This window comes from Carcharhinus amblyrhynchos, chromosome 1 (assembly GCF_965287045.1).
Source record: "Carcharhinus amblyrhynchos chromosome 1, sCarAmb.v2.hapA, whole genome shotgun sequence".
NCBI lineage: Eukaryota > Metazoa > Chordata > Chondrichthyes > Carcharhiniformes > Carcharhinidae > Carcharhinus > Carcharhinus amblyrhynchos.
In genome coordinates this window covers 96430494-96451973 of record NC_137324.1, presented here as the reverse complement: position 1 = coordinate 96451973, position 21480 = coordinate 96430494, and the positions used below count along the sequence as shown (strand labels likewise).

Here is a 21480-nt window from a genome sequence, read left to right as displayed (position 1 = left end):
AGTACAAAAGGCTACGAATGTAGCCCGATCCATCACACAAACCAGCCTCCTATCCATTGACTCTGTCTACACTTCTCACTGCTTCAGCATAGCAGCCAGTATAATTAAGGACTCCACACACCCTGGACATTCTCTCTTCCACCTTCTTTCATCAGGAAAAAGACATAGAAGTCTGAGATCAGTTCCAACTAACTCAAGAACAGCTTCTTCCCTGCTGCTGTCAGACTTTTGAATGGGCCTACCTTGCATTAAGTTGATCTTTCTCTACACCTTAGTTATGACTGTAACATTACATTCTGCACTTTCTCATTCCCTTCTCTAAAAGGGTATGCTTTGTCTGTATAGCATGCAAGAAATAATATTTTTCACTGTATGTTAATACATGTAACAATAATAAATCAAATCAAACTTTTCTATCATTTTGTAATGACTCAGGGGGCCTAAAAGGAATGGTAATTATTATCAAACACAAAACAAAGCCACTACTCCATAGCACACATACATAAGTCCCAACTGGGACAATAGCTTCACAGACCTTCCCTGGTGTCTACCTTATAAAGGGTTCATGTAATGAGTTCCACCCGGGCAGGCCATTGCTTGTTATCAAGAGAATTCGTATTCAATGAGCCGCACAGGGAGATCAATTAGAGATTCCTCATGGAACTCATGGGGGTTATCACATCCCTCACCACCAATGCCCCCACCTACCCACCACTGCCCTAGTTCCAGGGTTCCCCTCACTCCTATATGATGGGGCCATTTTTGTCATTTGGCTTGTGGCCTTGTTTCTGTTGTTTGTACAGCCTGGTCTGGGGATGAATACTGAGTGGATAAATGTCATCCCTGTGGAACGTTGAAGGGCCATTGCAGGGGCCTCGTCCTCGTCCAGGTGGTGATTTCTGACAGCAATCTCATTGCCTTATCTCCATTTCTGAGGCTGAATCCTCTTAGATTTCTCTTGGACTGTGACTGAATTTCCCATCCACAGGGCAGTGTGTAAGGTACCAATGGTGGTGTGTCTAGTGCAGCAGTTGCCCCTGTGGAGGGTTCCCAATAGTAAAGGCAATTGACATTTTTTGGTAGTCTTATCCCCAGTCTTTACCATGTAAGACACTGATTCTGTTTTTGAGGTGACTTCATGGAATCCCTATAGCACAGAAGGAGGCCATTCAGCTCATCAAGTCTGTACCCACCACAATCTCATCCAGGTCCTATTCCTGTAACCCCACATTTTTATCCTGCTAATCCCTTGACAGTAGAGTCAATTTGCCATGGCCAATCAACCTAATCCTCACACCTTTAGACTGTGGGAGGAAACTGGAGCACTCAGGGGAAACCTACTCAGACACAGGGAGAATGTGCAAACCCCACACAGATAGTGACCTGAGCTGGGAATTGAACCTGGATCCCTGGTGTGAGGCAGCAATGCCACTCTGCCACCCATGCTGCCCCAACAACTTCTGGGATCCACAGGGAGTTATCTCAGAAGTGTCTCTCGGTTTGAAGGTCCTGTTAGGCTAATATCCATCTTGTTTTCCTTTGATTTTGCCTGCCCAGATTCAGGAAAGTGAGGCTAAGCCTGGTGGGAAGGTGTTGGCCCATCAACAACTCCGCCAGGGCAATTCCCATTGTCATGTGCAGTGTTGCTCTATAATTGAAAAGGAAATGTGCAAGCTTTATTTCCAAAGAGCAGATAGTTTGTTTTTTCATATTGTTTTTGAATGCTGCTTGCTTGGCAAGGCTGATAGGATGCTGTTCAGATGTGCCTCACTCCATTCATTTTCATGAAAGTTTGAAATTTACTGCTGGTAATTGGTTCCTGTTGTTTGTAACGAGGACCTCAGGTTTACTATGTGTGCAGAAGGATTGCTGGAATGTTTCTATGGTGTTGTAAGAGGTAGTAGAGGCCATCTATGCACACTGATCCACTTTGAATGGGCAATAATCAGAATTAAAAACATAGGGCCCATAAATGGCCTCTGTGAAGCCTGCACATACTCGCACCCAGGGTCTCCCTGGCCATTTGTGGTGGTGCAACCATGCTGCTGGTGGGACCTTCTGGTTTGTCTGGTAAGCTTTATACCTCTTGACCAGGCTTTCAATGTCCTTGTCAATACCAAGCCACCAGACTTAGCTTCTTGCAAACATCTTCATTTTAGACATCCTTAGATGGCCATTATGCAATTCGTGGAGCACTAGTCGCTGACCTGGATGCAGGAAAATCTCTTGGTCTCCCCACAAGATGATTTCATCCTCAATGCTCAGTTCTTAACATTTGGAAGTATAACGTTTTGAATCCTCTGTAGGATGCCCTTGTGATCCACTGCTTAGGATGATATGACATAGTTGTGTCCACATGGGGTCCTTCTGGGTCCAAGCCTGAATATACTTGGTGGATATTGGCAGAGTGTCTACGAAGTTCAAAGTTATGATGACTTTATCCATCTTCAGAGGTGGCTGGTAGCAGCTCAAGGCATCTGGATTGGCAATCTGTCTCCCTAGATGATGTTCTAGGTTATATTCACAGGTGTCTAACAGCAGTGCCCAGCATTGAATCTGAGCTGATTCTATGGGAGGAATTGCCTTGCTGTCTGCAAAGAGGTTTGTGGTCCATCACTATGGTGAAATGTTAACCATAGATGTATTGGTAGAATTTGTTCACCATTTGTTTCATATCATTATTGAAATGATATGAAAACTGCTCATAAAGATAAAGGGCAAACACAGCTTGGCATAAATCCAACAAGTGAACCAGTATTATTTTATAACAAGACATGATAATTTAACTCAGCCATCCATGACATATTATAGGAGCTCGAAAAAGATAAGAATTTTAGGTGATTATCAATATGTGGAGACAGGATTAGGTTGACAGAATCATTATCATAAAGTGTTCAATGAGGCAAAAGCTGGAAGTGGAAAGCTAGTCTGGCCCAATTTAGTCACTCTTGTACAGCCCAAGATCAGAGTGATCTAGGATCAGTGCACTGATGAAAATAAATAGACAAATTCACAAAATATTTTGGATGTTCTGTGGATAATCCTTTCAGAAGGAAACTGCCATGCCAGTACCCAACATCAGCACCCACCTCTTCCAAAAGGCAGGCTCTTTCTCAGGATGGGCAGGCATTACACCTCTTCAAACGACCCACCACTTTCCTTTAAGTCGTAGACATCCACACTGTCTGAGGTGCAAAACGTTACAGAAGGATTTTGAAATTTAAATCATGAGAAATGAAAGGACAGCCAAAGTAGATTTTAAGTCCAGTGAAACTCTTGTCCTAGGGTTTCTGAAGTGCTATTGTGTTTCCTCAGTAGACTGTAGCATCTGAATCTTTCAGCATTTGGGAAGAACCATTCCCCTGCCTTTTCTCCGTACCCTTGCACATTATTTGAATAGAAGCAATTACCTAATGCTTATCTGAATGCCTTGTTTGAATCCGCCTCCACGACATTTACAGCAGTGCATTCCAGATTCAAAGCACTCGTTGTGTGAAAAACATTTTTCTCACATTACATTTGTTTTTTATGCCCATCACTTTAAATTTGTGTCCTCTAGTTCTTGATCCTTTTACAAGCAGGAATAGTTTCTCCCTATATACTCTGTCCAGCCTCATCATGACTTTGAACACCTCTATCAAATCTCCTCATAGTCGACTATCCAAGAAGAACAGTTGCAACTGCTCCACTAAGTTTCTCATCTCTGGAACCATTTTTGTAAACCTCTTTTGCACCCTTTCCAATGCATGCACATCATTCCCTATAATGTGGCTCCCAGAACTGTACAGGTCTAACTAGTGTCTTAATTTAAGAATTAACACTCCAGTACCTCCTCAGGTACACAGAGGGAGAATTTAGAATGGCTGATGCACCAAACCAGCACATCTTTTGAACCGTGGGAAGAAACTGGAGCACTCAGAGGAAACCCATGCAGACACAGAAAGGACGTCCACACACTTCACACAGACAGTGGCCCAAGTGGGAATGTAACCCAAGTTGTTTGGCCTTGTATAGCAGCAGTGCCGCTCCACAACCTACCTATGTCCTTTTGAAGTTCTAGAATCCCTACCGTGCATTTGGCACAAGTCTGCACCAACTCTCTGACCAAATATTTTTTCCAGGCCCTCTCCTCTGCCCTATCCCCATAACTCCACACATTTACTGTGGCTAACACATCTAATCTATACATCCTGAGACATAAGAGGCAATTTTGCTATGGTCAATTCACCTAACCTGCACATTTTTGGATTGTGAGAGGAAACGAGAGCACCTGGAGAAAACCTACATAGACATAAGAACATAAGAAATAGGAGCAGGAGTAGGCCATCTAGCCCTTCGAGCCTGCCCCGCCATTCAATAAGATCATGGCTGATCTGAAGTGGATCAGTTCCACTTTCCCGCTTTCTCCCCATAACCCTTAATTTCCTTGTCTATCAAAAACCTATCTACCCGTGACTTAAATATATTTAGCGAGGCAGCCTCCACCACTTCAATGGGCAGAGAATTCCAGAGATTCACCACACTTTGAGTGAAGAAGTTCCTCTCAACTGTGATCTAAACTGCACCCCCCCCCCTTATCTTGAGGCTGTGCCCTCTAGCCCTGCTATCTTTTCTAAGCAGGAAGAATCTCTCTACCTCTACCCTATCTGTCTCCTTCATTATCTTATACGTCTCTATAAGATCCCCCCTCATCCTTCTAAACTCCAACGAGTACAGGCCCAGTCTATTTAGTCTGTCTTCATAGTCCAACCCCCTCATCTCCGGTATCAGCCTAGTAAACCTCCTCTGCACTCCCTCCAAGGCCAAAATATCCTTGTGCAAGTGAGGCGACCAAAACTGCACACAGTACTCCAGCTGCGGCCTCATCAGTACCCTGTACAGTTGCAGCAAGACCTCCCTACTTTTATATTCAATCCCCCTCGCTATAAAGGCCAGCTTCCCATTTGCCTTCTTGATCACCTGCTGCACCTGTAGACTGGGTCTTTGCGACTCGTGCACAAGAACCCCCAGGTCCCTCTGCACTGTAGCATGCTACAGCTTTTCGCCTTTTAAATAGTAATCCCTCCTACTATTATTTCTGCCAAAGTGGATAACCTCACACTTGCTAACATTGTACTCCATCTGCCAGGTCCTCTCCCACTCGCTCAGCCTATCCAGATCCCTCTGCTGACTTTCCACACCCTCCACACAATTTGCTTTTCCACTCATCTTCGTGTCATCAGCAAATTTCGTCACCCTACACTCAGCCCCCTCCTCCAGATCATTTATATAAATGGTAAATAGCTGAGGCCCCAGCACCGATCCCTGCGGCACTCCACTAGTCACCAACCGCCAACCAGAATAGCACCTGTTGATACCAACTCTCTGCCTCCTATTAGACAACCAATCCTCTATCCACGCTAACACCTTACCCCCAACTCTGTGCACCCTAACCTTCTGTAGCAACCTTTTATGAGGCACCTTATCAAACGCCTTTTGGAACTCTAAAAACACCACATCCACCGGTTCCCCTCTGTCTACTGCACTAGTCACATCCTCATAGAATTCCAATAAACTCGTCAAACAGAACTTCCCCTTAACGAATCCATGTTGCGTCTGCTTGATCAAACCGTTCTTTTCTAGGTGCCTCGCTATTTCTTCTTTGACAATGGATTCTAGCATTTTTCCAACTAAAGACATTAAACCATCCGGCCTATAATTCCCTGCCTTTTGTCTGCTACCTTTTTTAAGCAGTGGCGTAACATTAGCCATTTTCCAATCTTCCAGCACTTCCCCGGAATCCAGCGAATTTTGGTAAATAATTACTAAGGCATCCACTATCACCTCTGCCATTTCTTTCTTGTGAGGTACCTTATCAAACGCCTTCTGAAAATCCAAAAAGACCACATCCACCGGCTCTCCTCTATTCACCGCCCTAGACACATCCTCATAGAACTCCAGTGAATTTGTCAGACACGACTTCCCTTTAATGAAACCGTGTTGCGTCTGCCCTATCAAGCAATTCCCTTCAAGATGCCTCGCAATTTCCTCCTTAATGACGGATTCTAACATTTTACCTACCACAGACGTTTTGGGCGCCGCACCTGCGCAAGGATATTTTGGCCTTGGAGGGAGTGCAGAGGAGGTTTACTAGGCTGATACCGGAGTTGAGGGGGTTGAGCTATGAGGAGAGGCTGAATAAACTAGGCTTGTACTTGTTAGAGTTTAGAAGAATGAGGGGAGATCTCATTGAGACGTATAAGATGATGAATGGGATGGATAGGATAGAGGTGGAGAGACTCTTCCCGCTCAAAAAAGACAGTAGGACTAGGGGGCACAGCCTCAAGATAAAGGGGGGGCGGTTTAGAATGGAGTTGAGGAGGAACTTCTTCACTCAAAGGGTGGTGAATATCTGGAATTCTCTGCCCATTGAAGTGGTGGAGGCTGCCTCGCTAAATATTTTTAAGAAGCGGGTTGATGGGTTTTTGATAAGAGAGGGGATTAAGGGTTATGGGGAGAGGGCGGGAAAGTGGAACTGAGCCACGACAGATCAGCCATGATCTTATTGAATGGCGGGGCAGGCTCGAAGGGCCAGATGGCCTACTCCTGCTCCTATTTCTTATGTTCTTATGTTCTTAACCCTGGGATGCATTCCATCCGGTCCTGGGGACTTGTCCACCATCAGGCCCGTTAGTCTATCAAGCACTACCTCTCTAGTGACAGTAATCGCATTCAGGCCCTTACCTTCTACCATCCTTCTATCTTTAATATCCGGCAAACTATTCGTGTCCGCCTCCGTGAAGACTGAGGCAAAAAATTTATTTAAAGCCTAAGCCATTTCCTCATCTCCCACCCCTAAATCCCCCCTCTCATCCTCCAAGGGTCCAACATTCACTCTAGCCAGCCTTCTCTTCTTTATATATTTGTAAAAACTCTTACTGTCCTTTTCTATATTTAGTGCTAGATTAGCTTTATAGTCTATCTTTCCTTTCTTTATCAACTTCTTAGTCATTCTTTGTTGATTTTTAAATTTTTCCCAATCTTCTAATCACCCACTACTTTTAGCCACTCTGAACGCATCAGCTTTTAATTTAATACTCTCCTTTATTTCCTTAGATAACCACGGCTGGTTATCCCTTCTCCTACAGTCCTTCTTTACCATTGGAATATAGACACGGGGAGAATGTGCAAACTACATGAAGACAGTCACCCAAGGCCTCTCCTCTTCACAGTTTATGATGCTTCTGAGTTTTGTGTTATCTGCAAACTTTGAACTTGTCCCCTGCTCTCCAAAGTCTAGGTCATTAACATACATCAGGAAAAGCAAGGGTCCCTATACAGACCCCTGGGGAACACCACTACTAACTTTCCACCAGCCCAAAAAATATCCATTGACCATTACTCTCTGCTTTATATTATTCAGCCAATTTTGTATCCATGTTGCTTTTTTTTAAATTTGCTCGTGGGATGCCGTTTCTAATTGTCCTGAACTGAATGACTCACTGGGCCATTTCAGAGGGCATTTAAGAATTAACCACATTGCTGTGACTCTTGAGTCACATGTAAGCCAGAGCAGGTAAGAACAACAGATTTCCTTCTGCAAAGACATTCATAAACAAGATGGGTTTTTATGACAAAGTCTCTTGGTCATCCTTATACTTTTAATTCTAGATTTGTATCGAATTCAAGTTTCAACATTTGCCGTGGTGGATTCAAACCTGGGTCCCCAGAGCATTATCCTGGGTCTCTGGATTATTAGTCCAGTGACAATATCACTATGCCATTGCCTTCTCTACTGTCTCTTTGATTCCATGATCGATAACTTTTCTCAGGAGTCTGTGTGTGGCATTATATCGAATGCCTTCTGAAGGTCCATGTACATCAGCAGCATTATCCTCACTGGTCCTTTCTGTTTTCTCCTCAAAAGAAATCTATGCTGCCTCTCCCTAATCACCCCATATTTTTACACGTGACTACTAGTTCTATCCTGAATAATTGTTTCTAAATGTGTGCCCACCACTGATGGTAAACTGACTGTATTGTAATTGCCGGGACTATCTTTATAACCTCTTTAAAACAAGGATGCAGTATTTACAATTTTTCTGTCCTCTTGCACCTTCTCTGAGTCTAGAGAAGACTGGAAAATTACAGCCAGTGTCTTTGCAATTTCCACTCTCATTTTCTTTAATATCCTTGGATGCATCTCTTCATGTACTGGTACCTTGTTAACCTTCAGTACCAACAATCTATTCAACATTTCCTCCTTTCCTTGTCTGTCACCATGTCCTGGGTAGCATCCACCTCTTTGGTAAAGATGGATGCAAAATACTCATTTAATACTTCAGCTATGTTCCCAGCCTCCATGTGTAAATTGCTTTTTAGATCCCTAATTGGCCCTACTCCTCCTTTTGCCACCCTGTTATTATAGAAGATTTGGAATTATCTTATATGTTGGCTGCTAGTCTTTTCTCATCATCCCTCGTCACTTCTCTAAAGATTTTTTCATCTTCCCTGTGAACCTTCTGTATTCCTTTTGATCTCAACTGTATTTGCTAATTGACACCATTCATACATACACTTTTTCTATCTCTTTTTACATCCAGGTTGCTCTGGATTTGTTTCCATTTTAAGGAAATATACCTTGATTGTGTCCAGACCATTTTTGTTTTGAAAACAGTCCATTGTTCAGACACTGTTCCAGTCTACCTGGCCCAGCTCGATTCTTGCCTGTTGAAGTCTGTTCTACACCAGTTATTTAGCCTTTCTCTGGATTACTTATTTACCTTTTCCATCATCATACTAAACCTTACAATACAATGATCACTGCCTGTTAAATGTTTCCTCACTAACACTTGATCTAGTTGGCCTATCTCATTTCCAAGAACCAGGTCCAACGATTCATCCTTCCTTGTTGGACTGGACATATACTGACGTAAAAAAATTCTCCTGAGTACAAATCAGGAATGTTTGTCCCTCTCCACCCTTTACACTACCACTGTTCCAGTCTACATTCAGGAATTAGAGTCCTCCATTAAAACTACTCTCTAATGTTTACATCTCATTGTAATTTCCCTGCAGATTTGATCTTCTACATTTAACGCACAAATTGGTGAAATACAGACTGTACTGAGTAATTTAATTGCACCCTTTTTGTTTCTTAGCTCTAGCTAAATTGAATCTGTTTTTGAACTCTCTGGGACTTCCTTTCTTTAGCACTGCAATGATCTCCTGAACCAATATCATCATCCATCCTTCTTTTTTATCTTTTCAGAATATTTTATACCCAAGAATATTTAACATCTAGCTCTGCGCTTCTTTGAGCTAGTTCACTGTTATCATCATAACGTCTTATTTCCACATGGCAATCTGCGCTTGTAATTCCCCAATCTTATTCACTATACTTCAAGAATTCACGTACCTACACAGTAACCCCAACCTACACATTGTTATTTTCTCCCCTACTCCATCTTCACTTATTAACTTATTATTCTCCACACCAGTGCTTTCTGTCCCTCCCAGTATTTTGTGTATCCTGGTATTCCTCTCTAATATTTCCTCTTGGTTCCCACATCCCTGCCGAGTTAGTTTAAAGCACTCCAGAAGCACTAGCAAAGTGCCGTGAAGGAACTGTGTCCTAGCCTTGTTCAGGTGCAAGCCATCCAGCTTGTACAGGTGCCATCACCCCCCGAATCAGTCCCTGTGTCCCTGGAATCTAAAGCCCTCCCTCCTGCATCTTCTTTCTAGCCACACATTCACCTACCTTATCCTCCTATTTCCATACCCATTTTCACATGGCACTGGGAATAATCTGGAGAGGGTTTTTTTTTGAGGTCCTGTTTACTCATTTCCTACCTAGTTCCCTAAATTCTGATTGCAGGATCCCATTCCCCTTCCTACTAAGTCATTGGTACCAATATGGAGCACAATCTCAGGCTGTTCATCCTCCTCCAAAAGAAGGTCTTGTAGCCACCCCGTGACATCCTTCACCCTGGCACGAGGGAGGCAACATATCATCCTGGAGTCATATTTACAGTCACAGAAATGCCTGGGTGTTCCCCTAACTAATGAATCCCCAATCACCACTGCCCTCCCATTCTTCTTGCTCTCCTGTACAGCTGAGCTGCTCATGATGTCACAAACTTGGCTCTGACTGCGCCCCTCAGATGAACCAGCACCCTCACCAGCTTCCAGAAATACAAAACAATTTCTCAGCGGTACCCGAGGGGACTCCTGCACAATCTGCCATGTTCTCTTTGACTGCCTGGTGATCACCCATTTCCTGTCTGCCTCCATGTGACCACCTCTTTGAATGTGCTGCCTATGTAGCTTTCAGCCTCCCAGATGTGCCAGTGACTGTAGCTGTCTCTCAAGCTCTGAAACTCAGTGCTCAAGTTTCTGTATCAGGCAGGACTTCCTGGTCTTCTACAACACTGGTAGTGTTCATGACTTTGCACATGTTACAGGACACACACTCCACTCAACTGAACTGCCCTGCCATGCCTTAACTTTTCTTTTCTTGTGTTAACTCTATTCTATTTTAGATTGCTTGTATTACCTAACTATATAGGCCCTAACTTTCCCTTATTTCAGGTGCTAGTTTTTCACATACCGCACCGACACTAAGCACTTAGCTGCCAATCAACTTACCAGTTTCCTGCAACGTGATGATTATCTTCTTTTCCCACTGCTGCCTCACAGCAGCTGAATATACTCATCAAAAGAACAAGACCACTTTCTGAAGGGTAAGAAAACTAGAAAATAAAAAAAGCAGGAGCTGAACCTCTTTCCCTATTCATCACAATAATGAATCAGATGTTTTGTTTTTACTGCAATTCATGATAGTTTCATGGTCACTGTCAGGCTTACATTTCAGTATTATTAATTGAATATAAATTTCATCAGTTGATGTGGTGGGATTTGAACCCAGGCCCTATGGACATGAGCCTGGACCTCTGGACTATTAAGCCAGTGCCATTACCACTACGCCATCATTGAAAGAAGGGCTTAAAATTTAACACCACGTGAATGTTGACCGAGTGAGGCGGTTTCGCCTTTCCAACATAGATGCAGCGCAGCACTAAGTCCCAAATGCATAACAGTGCTTGTAAGCAATAAAAAAAAAGATGAAGTGTATTAGGAGATTGTTCATTGAAGTCCTTAAAATATACATTCATCAGGTTACAGTCATGCCAACATGAATGTGTTAAGTTATGGGGTTCAGAAAGAGAAAAAAATCTCTACAAGAGAGCAATTACAAGAGGCACAAGATTCCCAGATATCCAACAGAAACATTGATTTAATTAATAACAATTACTGCTGTACACACACTCTTCAAGGCAAATAGCAATCACTTAGTTTAATGCACCAGTTTCAGTTAAATACATTGCACAATTAGTGTCAACACAATCACTAGATTCTTTGGTCAGTTTCTCTCAACTTACTCGGGTGTAATGTTGTTTATTTTAAAGTTTCTCACATTTTTAATAAGGAATTATGTAACATATTAACAATGAAAAATCAAAACATTACATAAAATTAGATCTTATGTACCCTTCTGAAATACAGTTCCTTTAAGAAAAATGCTTTAATTCCAGTGGAATGTAGGCAAATTATACATTCACATTCTGCTGGTGAATGCATGGATTCAGTTTTTAAATTCACTGATGCAAAATCAACTATCAGTATTTAAAAACAATTTTTTTCAAATGGAAGGTCTTTGACTGATAGGGTTGTTCACTTCCTTTTATATGTATAAGTAGGCAGCTCTGATGGTTTAAAAGAAAATACAATTGTTACGCTACTGACTTATACAGAGTAGAAATATCCTAAGGTTGACTCAAGGGATTTTCCAGCCGTTCATGCTGACGGGAATTTTTGGTCTTAGTGGAGTGGACAGAGATTGGGCTGAGCACCAAACTCCCATCCTCGCTTGCAGCGTCAGTGGGGTGTGAACTGCCGGTAAGATCATGTGCTGATGATCTGACCTCCATCAGGATACTGGAATTTCCCTGAATATCTCGGACCAGGAGAAAATAAACTTTTTTAAATTCATTCATGGGACATGGTCGTCACTGGCTGGCCAGCATTTATTGTCCATCCTTATTGCCCAAGGTCAGTTCAGAGTCAACCACATTGCTGTGACTCTGAGTCACACAGAGGCCAGGCCAGGTAGGGACAGCAGATTTCTTTGCCTAAAGGACATTAGTGAAGCAGATGGGTTTTTTCGACAATGGCTTCGTGGTCATCAGTAGATTCTTAATTCCAAATTTTTTTTATCAAATTGAAATTGCACCTAATGTGGGATTTGAACCTGGGTCCCCAGAACATTAGCTGAATGTTTGGATTAATACTCTAGCAATAATATCACTAGGCCAACACTTCCCCATAAACTAAACTAACATCCTTTCTCATGACCACAATTCAGTTACCAGACTTCTGTGAAGGACTGTTATTAATGCCACCACTCCTCCCACCTCCCCATCAATCTGCTGACTGGTTGAGAGACGGTCAGGTTGGGAGGGTTAAATTGTTAAATCTAGCTTTCATGTCTCCCAAAATGTAGGCTTAGCGGATATTGGGATCCAAGTGACCCTCTGTAGTGATGCATGACACTTCATGAACATAACTAAATGAGGTTGCCTTAGTGTAATTGGGAGCTCAATTTAAATTTGACAATTGCTGCCCTCCCCCCCTGCCCCACCCAACACCACCAGCTGTGGCCTCTCCTCCCCTTCCCAACTGTGGCCTCTTTCTCCATTCCTGCCAATATCACCAGACTTCTCCATTCCCTTTGCAATTGCTATCCCATCTTCTCCTTCTCAATTGGGGCTTCTCTTCTCCTATCCTGACCACACCATCCTTTGGCCCTCCTGGTTCTCTCCTTCCTCCCAATTGACAGGGATTGTCCCAAGAGCCCCTGCCTACAGCCTCCTACTACAGGTGATTTGACCGGGTGCCTGGTAGGAAGTGGGGCTACATGTGAATGACTACATGATACATGGGGGATATACTGGACTGTAGTTGGCAATGTGTCCCTGCTTGAGTCATCTCAAAAGAGAAGGAAAGAAAATTAAGACCAAAACAAAGTAATTTATTGTCATAAATGTATACTTTTTGGAATGACAATAAGACAATGATCTTGTGTTACATCTGGAAAATACTGTAAAGACTTTACCACTGATTAAGTTTCTACATGAGTCACATTCAAGAAAAAAAAATTAAAAGCAATCAATGTAATTTCTTATGAAAACAGCATTTGGTACAACCTTTATTTCTGAAATTACTGTCAAATTAAATTTGAGGAATGTTTTAATAATGCCAGAAAAAGCAAAGTATCTCAGCCTGCAGAATAATCAGCAACAGAATAAAATCACAAATGTAACATCTTCATAAATAGGTTTTGATTGGGCCATTTGATGAGTTACCCTTTAATTTGTTGTGTACAAAATAAATACAAAAAAATTATAATATTCAACAACTTTGATTTTGAAATCATTAGCTTCTTGATTCTGAATTTCACAATTCAGGGCTGGGTTTTCGCTGAGTTGCAATGCCTTAGAAGTCCCTTGGCGGGTAGGTCCTGATTCAGATATTCCCGACCACAATACCAGGGTTTCCAACTTTCAGGAGTGCTTTTTAAGGCGTGGGATATTACAGGTTGTGAGCCTGCACCTTGTATTGCTGGTCTGACAGGCTCTATTGCGGGGATAGACATGTCCTGGTTCTCCACAATTTTCATGGAATTGGGCCAGCATTTTAAAGAGTTGTGATTCATGGCACATCAGAGGTGTCATGAACTATATTCCGCACAGTGTCAAGACGGGCCTTTTAAACGAATCACCTCCACATCCAGCAGCTGGCTCTGAACCTTTCCCTGGTCAGCTGCCGTAGCTATAGCCTGCACTCCCCCCACTACAATAAAAAAATGCCTTTCATGCAAAGACATGACATTTTCATGCCAATACACTCACAATATGGTAAATAGAAGTAATGAACCCTATAATGACCTATTGTAGGATATGCACAAAAATATGAAAAAGTGATTTGTTGATAACTTTCTTAAATAAAATTTTTACAACAGCTCAAATAAGCATCAAATCATCCAGACCTTTTAGAGTATCAATAGTTGAAACTGTCAACACTTGGAGGCTCTTTACCTTGTGAAAATAAACATTGTGAAATTGAAAGATCAAAGAGCCAGAAGTACCAATCAAGCATTGTTTTCTTGGCCCAGCTCCTTCAAAAGGCCAATGGATTTCTAGGCTCTCTGCCAAGCCTCATATATATTCTTAGCTGAGAGCCCAAAATACCTTGGAAGCAAGTGTGGGCATGAGGTGGCATGGATAGAACATGGGTGCATGTGGGGTGAGGATATGTGAGAGGCCTTCTGTTTCTACTGTAACCGGAACAAAGTCCCCAGCACTGAGGCAGCCCTGGCAGTCCTCTGTGGCTGTGGCTGGACTTTTCTCAAGTCAGCTGACATGACTGCAGCCTGCACCAAACCCTCTCCAACCCCTCCAACCCCTCCAACCCCCCCAACCCCTCACTTCCTCACCATCCCCACCCCTACCTCTTCCTTTCTCCTAAGGCGGGTGGTCCATGCCAGAAATTTTCCCGACCCCCATTACTTGTCTCTAGGATGAAAATTCAGCCCTGGTTCTCTGGAACTAATTTTCCGGAGTTTAAGGCCAGAGTCAAAGAATCAAGAGACTAGCGTTCTGAAATGTGCATCACATCCTAAATAAAGCAATAGCCTTATAAAAATGATCGTCTCACTCCTTACTAAATGGCTGAGTGACATCTGATGACAAAACAGGGATCCTGCACCAACATTTATAATACACATAAATTAATGATCTTAAGATGAGATGTTGCTGTGTCATATCCCTATTTCCACATAGCTCTCTATATGAGAAAAGGTGAATTCCACATATAGAAATGCACGCATGTACAGAAATTTCCTTAGAAACCTCTAAAAACTCATTAAAGTTTTAATGTCATGAAAAAGCTAACAAAAGTTGTTTTTTTTGCCCTATTAACAAGGTTAAAAAGTGCAAGAAGAGTGCTTCACACTGCAGTGATGAGAGCCTTGAAATGGGATCTCAAAAAAATTCAGAATTTAACTCCAGTGACTTCACTTGAAATATATTGTACAGAATAACTTGTGTCAATGTGAGGCCTAGATTACCCCATAGCAAAATATAATGTGCGGTATAACAGAACGTGCAGTTGACAACAGAATGCATTTATTGAAAATGTTAAATCATTTCTTTTGTACCCAAACGTTTAACCAATCTCACACTATCTCACAGTAACAGGAAATTCTCAAAACAGATTTAGCTTCAAATACTGCACACAAGAGAATCAGGATGATAAAAAGAAAATTGAAGCAGGAGTAGGCCATTCAGCTCTTCAAGCTTGCTCCACCATTTGTTTTGATCATGGCTGATCATCAGATTCAAAATCCTGATCCCACCTTCCCCTCCATATTCCTTGAACCCTTTAGCCCCAACAGCTATTTCTAATTTTTGTTGCAATCAGACAGCATTTTGGCCTGAACTACTTTCTCTGGTAGTGAATTCAATCTAAGCAGTCTCACAACACCAGGTTAAAGTCCAACAGGTTTATTTGGTAGAAAAAGCCACTAGCTTTTGGAGCGTTTGCTGTCCCTTTGTCAGGTAAGTGGGAGTTCTATTCACAAACAGGGCATATAAAGACACAAACTCAATTTACAAAATAATGATTGGAATGCGAGTTTTTACAGGTAATCACGTCTTAAAGTTACAGACAGTGAGTGGAGAGAGCGTTAAGCACGAGTTAGAGATGTGTATTGTCTACAGACAGGGCAGTTAGTGAGATTTTGCAATTCCAGGCAGGTTAGGGGGGTTACAGATGGTATGACATGAGCCCAAGATCCCGGTTGAGGCTGTCCCCATGTGTGTGAAACTTGGCTATCAGTCTCTGCTCAGCGACTCTGCGCTGTTGTGTGCCGTGAAGGCTGTCTGGAGACAATTCACATCTCTTTAACCTGTGCTTAACGCTCTCTCCACTCACATTCTCTGTACCATTAAGACTTGATTACCTGTAAAAACTCACATTCCAATCATTATTTTGTAAATTGAGTTTGTGTCTTTATATGCCCTATTTGTGAATAGAACTCCCTCTCACTTGACAAAGGGGCTTTTGCTACCAAATAAACCTGTTGGACTTTAACCTGGTGCAAGGATATTTTGGCCCTGGAGGGAGTGCAGAGGAGGTTTACTAGGCTGATACCGGAGTTGAGGGGATTGAGCTATGAGGAGAGGCTGAATAAACTAGGCTTGTACTTGTTAGAGTTTAGAAGAATGAGGGGAGATCTCATTGAGACGTATAAGATGATGAATGGGATGGATAGGATAGAGGTGGAGAGACTCTTCCTGCTCAGAAAGGACAGTAGGACTAGGGGGCACAGCCTCAAGATAAAGGGGAGGCGGTTTAGAACGGAGTTGAGGAGGAACTTCTTCACTCAAAGGGTGGTGAATCTCTGGAATTCTCTGCCCGTTGAAGTGGTGGAGGCTGCCTCGCTAAATATTTTTAAGAAGCAGGTTGATGGGTTCTTGATAAGAGAGGGGATTAAGGGTTATGGGGAGAGGGCGGGAAAGTGGAACTGAGCCACGACAGATCAGCCATGATCTTATTGAATGGCGGGGCAGGCTCGAAGGGCTAGATGGCCTACTCCTGCTCCTATTTCTTATGTTCTTATGTTCTTATGTTGTGAGACCAGGTTAAACTGTTGGACTGGGGTTGGACTGGGTAAACTATGTTTACCCCAGTCCAACGCTGGAATCTCCACATGGTGAATTCAATACCATTTCAGCTAGCTGTAGAAAATTGTTTAAGTTTATGACAGCAGTATAATCAATATAATTTCTAACGAATGAAACTATAATGGAAAAATTAGTATAGAATCATTTTTTTCTTTAATAGACAACATTGGATTTTTTAAACTGATACAAGAGGAATTAATTATGACTGATCTTTGATTTAGATTACAGCTACCATGTACCCCACTCAGGCTCAAACTATTTTGATTTCTTTCGCATTTACATGCGTGAACTCCAGCTACAGATGTTTGTAGGGCAAGTATCTATAATATTTAAAAAATTATATCCATAAACAATTTATTTTCATATAAGAATCTAAATGGAACAAAAAGAATCTAGGAGCACAAATTCACAATCATTTAAAGTAGCTTTGGAGGTTAAATAAATCCATTAAAAAAAGCAGAAAACTACTTGGATAAGCATCTTCAGGAATAGAATTGAAAGGCCAAGAAGTTCTGTTAAACTTGTACAGAATCTTGGCTAGACCATACTTGGAATACTGTACATAGTTCTGGTCTCCACGTTAAATAAAGGATATTGCTATATTGCGCATCATTTTCCCATCTGCTGTTACAGATGACACCAGAACTGAGAGGTTGTAACTTTCAGGAAACTGGGGCTCTTAAGGCTGAGGAGTGATCTGGTAGAGGTATTTAAAGTTATGAAGAGGTAGATGTAGAGAATGTTTCTATCAGCAAAGGAGTTCAAAACTTAGAAACATAAATATAAGATAGTCACCAATGCTTTCGAGAAGGAATTTAAATGAAACTTCTTTCCCCAGAGAGTTGTTCGAATGTGGAACATGGGGTAATTGAGGCTAACGGCAGAGATGTTTTTAAGAGGGATCTGCATAAGTAACTGAAGGAAAAATTAAGAACGTACTAATAAGTTGGATGGAGAGGATGGGGAATGTGAAGCACAAACATTTGCATAGTCCTGCTAGGCTGAATGGCCTGTGCCTGTGCTGTAGAACTAGGTGATTCTACAAAATAGATAGAAATATTCCTAATAAAGGAACAATATAAGTGATTACACTTCAACATGGTCAGGTCAATCTGGCTACAGTGCTGTCACTCCACAACCCTCATCTCGGCTCCAGATATTCTGGTGCAGCTGAAGATAGCGATGTTTCTTCTGTTATTGTCTCATCCGACTGAATGTTTTCATTAGAAGAATTCATAGTTGCATTATGTTCATTTGTTCTTGTGGTGGAAACAACTGCTAAAATTACAGGAAACAGCACAGTTAATTCATATCTTGTTGCCCATTCACTTATCCAACAACCCACCTTACTCATTTACCTACTCACTATCCAGCTCACCCTTCTATTCACCTACCTACTCATCCACCTATTCATTTACTAACCCATTCATTAACATTCGAATTAGGAGTAAAAGTAAGCCACTTGCCCCATTAATCCTGCTCTGTCATTAAATAAGATCATGGCTGATCTAATTGTAACCTCACTCCTACTTTTCACCTTCTTGTTAATCATGAGTCTATCTACCACTGCCTAAAATTATTCAAAGACTCTGCTTCCACTGCCTTTTGAGGGAGGGAGTTCAAAAGATTTATGGAACTCAGAAAAGATTTCTCCCCATCACTGTCTTAAAATGCGACCATTTTATTTTTAAACAGTGACCCGCAAGTTTGAAATCTCTCACTAGAGGAAACATCATTTCCACATCAACCCTGTCAAGATCCTTCAGGATCTTGAATGTTTCAATCAAGTTGCCTCTTATGTTTCTAAACTCCAGTGGATACAAGCCTAATCAATCTAACCTTTCCTCACAAGACAACTCACTCAATCTTGGTACTAGTGTAGCAAACCTTCTCTAAAATGCTTACAACACATTTACATCCTTCTTTAAATAAGGAGGTCAATACTACACAGTGCTCCAAATGCGGTCTCAACAGTGTCCTGTACAACTGAAGTATAAGCTCCCTACTTGTTCAATTCATTTGCAATAAGCAGTAACATTCTGTTAGCTTTCCTGATTACTTGCTGTACTTGTATACTAATCTTTTGTGATTCTAAACCTCTCACCATTTAGAAATGAGCCTCTCTTTTATCCTTCCTGCCAGGATGGACAATTTCACATTTCTTAGCTTTCTTATATCCTCTTTACAACTTACTTTTCTACTTATCTTTATGCAACCCACACTATATGATGAAAAGACTAGACCTTTAAATACTAATCAGAATATGGCAATTAGTACTGTAAAATTGGGTGTGTCCTCTTGTTCCACCAACTCTATTTCGCTCAGTGGTTTGGTAGATTTGCAACGTTAAGTTAGCCCTTAGTGTCCAAAGATATGTAGGTTAGATGGATTAGCCATGCTAAATGCACAGGGATAGGGCAGAGGGTGGGGCTTGGGTAAGATGCTCTTTTGGTACAGACCTGATAGGCTGAATGGCCTCTTTCTGCACTGTAGAAAAGATATTAACTGTCTCTAGTCAAGAGATACAGCCCATGGCAATTTAAAAATTCTGAAAACGTTTGTCCTGGCGAGGTCAGGGAAAGAAATCACGGAGTGAGTCTTATTGCTGGAAATCAGTTTGGGAATTCAGGAATTCACAGGAGGCTGAGTGAGAGGAGTGTCAATAGTCACGGGACATTCCAACTCAGCAAAATTGGGAGAAGTGAACCCATTTATAGCTGGGTTGATGATGGACTGTTTCCTATGAAGGCTAATCTGGTGGAGAGTGTGATGAACAATATGGGGTTATCAGCCATGTGAAGACATTAATAATTACATTGCTGTAGTTTGGAGAATTTGTTGCCCTTTAAGTAATGTTTAGTTGATGTTACTTGAAGCTTGTTTGTTATAATAAAAGTCTTAAAACTCGAAATATTGTTGGACAATTTCTTTAAGCTGGTCACTGGGAGTTCAAATATCTTTTTAAAAGACATCGGTTTTGATCGTGTTCGTAACAACACCATCAATGAAATCAACATTCAGGTTATACAAGTGCCAGGCAATAAGCATCTCCAACAAGAGAAATATTGCCCTTGAAATGCAATGGTATTACCATCACTGAATTTCCCATCAGTGACATTCTAGGAGTAATTATTGACCAAAATCGAACATAAATACAATGGTTATAGGAACAGAGAAACGAACATAACCGACCTGGACATACTAACTCCTCTCCTTGAACAACCCCTAAGGAACAACACATGGACCCGAAACAATTCTCCAAACCCACAGAAAAGTCTCCCACCCAATAAAAAAAATCCCTCAAACCCTCTACCCACCCATCAACACCCCTGCCAAGGAACCCCCAGGTACCATCCCCTCACCTAGCCTTTTCCCCAATAATCTACCCACTACTTCCCAGCAAAAGCCCCCACAATCCAGAAACTTTCTCAACATGCACACAAACCCCACCCCAGCTTGAAAAAAAAACAAAAAAAGGAACCCCTTTCCACAGAACCACTCTTCAGCAAAGACATCACCCTGACATCCATCCTAATTCCTGGAAACATAACAAAATTCCCAACCTGACAGCCCTCTCCCTTAACACACACTACCTCAGCAAACACCCCTCCTCAATGACCTAAAACACAGCAGAATCCACGCACCCACTACCCTCTTCTCACAGGGATACCCAACAACACCTTCCCCGTTTCCCCCCCCCCACTTTTCTCTCGAGTCACTATCTCTCCCACATGTACAACTACTCCACGCCCCCCAACCTCCACCCCCACACATACCTGGTGTAGCCTCAGTCCATCATCCCCTACTCCCTGCAACTAACCCAAGTCATAATCCACCAGACCAATTGTCCAGACACTTAGGTAACATGCGCTCTCTGAAAAAAAAAATCACAGAGGAAACAGAAACAGGAGCTGATGGAAACCCACAGGGAACAGGTCAACCATACTACCTCCATCTAACCACCTGGGATCACAGATCCACAAAGACATGCATTGGAAGCAAGGCTATTTGGCCCACTGAACTTGCCCCAAGAACAACTACCACTAAAGATGGACTAACCCCAGTTTCCAGAACAGGGAATATTAAGAGATCTCAAATGTCCAACCAAGTATACCCTGAAAAGTGGTAAGACTTTAGGCTTTATTTACTTCCCCAAGAAGTGCATTCCACATTAGGCACCACCCTCTGAATAAAATAGGTCTTTTCTCAAACCCCTTTCTGAATTTACTGACCTTTATCCTAGTACTATGGCCTTTTGGGACAGACTCCCCAGTGAAGGAAAACAACTCACCCTATCTGGGACCCCCACAGTCTGACATACCTGAATCATATCCCTGAGGGAAACCCAAAAGAGAAGTACTCACTCATCACCTCATATACCCAGCACTCTCTCACACACGGACGACTCCCCCGACCCCTAAAGGGACTGAGTTAACCACTACCACTAGGCATTTTCAGAATATTTTGGGCTTCTACCCCCCTCCCTGAGGCTCCCTCTTTACCTCCTCAAGTTTCACCTCCCCCCATGTACCCCATGAACAAAAGAACCCCCTTTTCCTTTTCTCTCCACCAGCCTTACTCACAATTCCATACAAAAATAGACTAACACGAATAAAAAAAGTAGAAACCAAGGGACAAGAAGACAACAAGCCAGAATATAAGGACAAGGCATCACAAGAGGCTACAAGAGTTGGAT

General features: G+C 42.1%; 1 protein-coding gene across 6 annotated transcripts in view; it reads right to left on the bottom strand.

Annotated features, from left to right (window-relative positions):
• Nucleotides 1-16780: 16780 nt before the first annotated feature.
• The window catches only part of LOC145343191 (protein sel-1 homolog 3-like), a 77819-nt gene continuing 73119 nt past the window's right edge, over nt 16781-21480 (bottom strand). For 3 of the 6 annotated variants that reach the window (XM_080189225.1, XM_080189216.1, XM_080189262.1), the window contains one exon: nt 16781-18062. In XM_080189225.1, the coding sequence (XP_080045351.1) occupies nt 17926-18062 (137 nt within the window). In that variant the 3' untranslated portion in view covers nt 16781-17925. Of the gene's footprint in view, nt 18063-20560; nt 20659-21480 lie in introns of all 6 variants that reach the window. The other 3 variants (XM_080189253.1, XM_080189243.1, XM_080189234.1) reach the window with 3 other exon arrangements.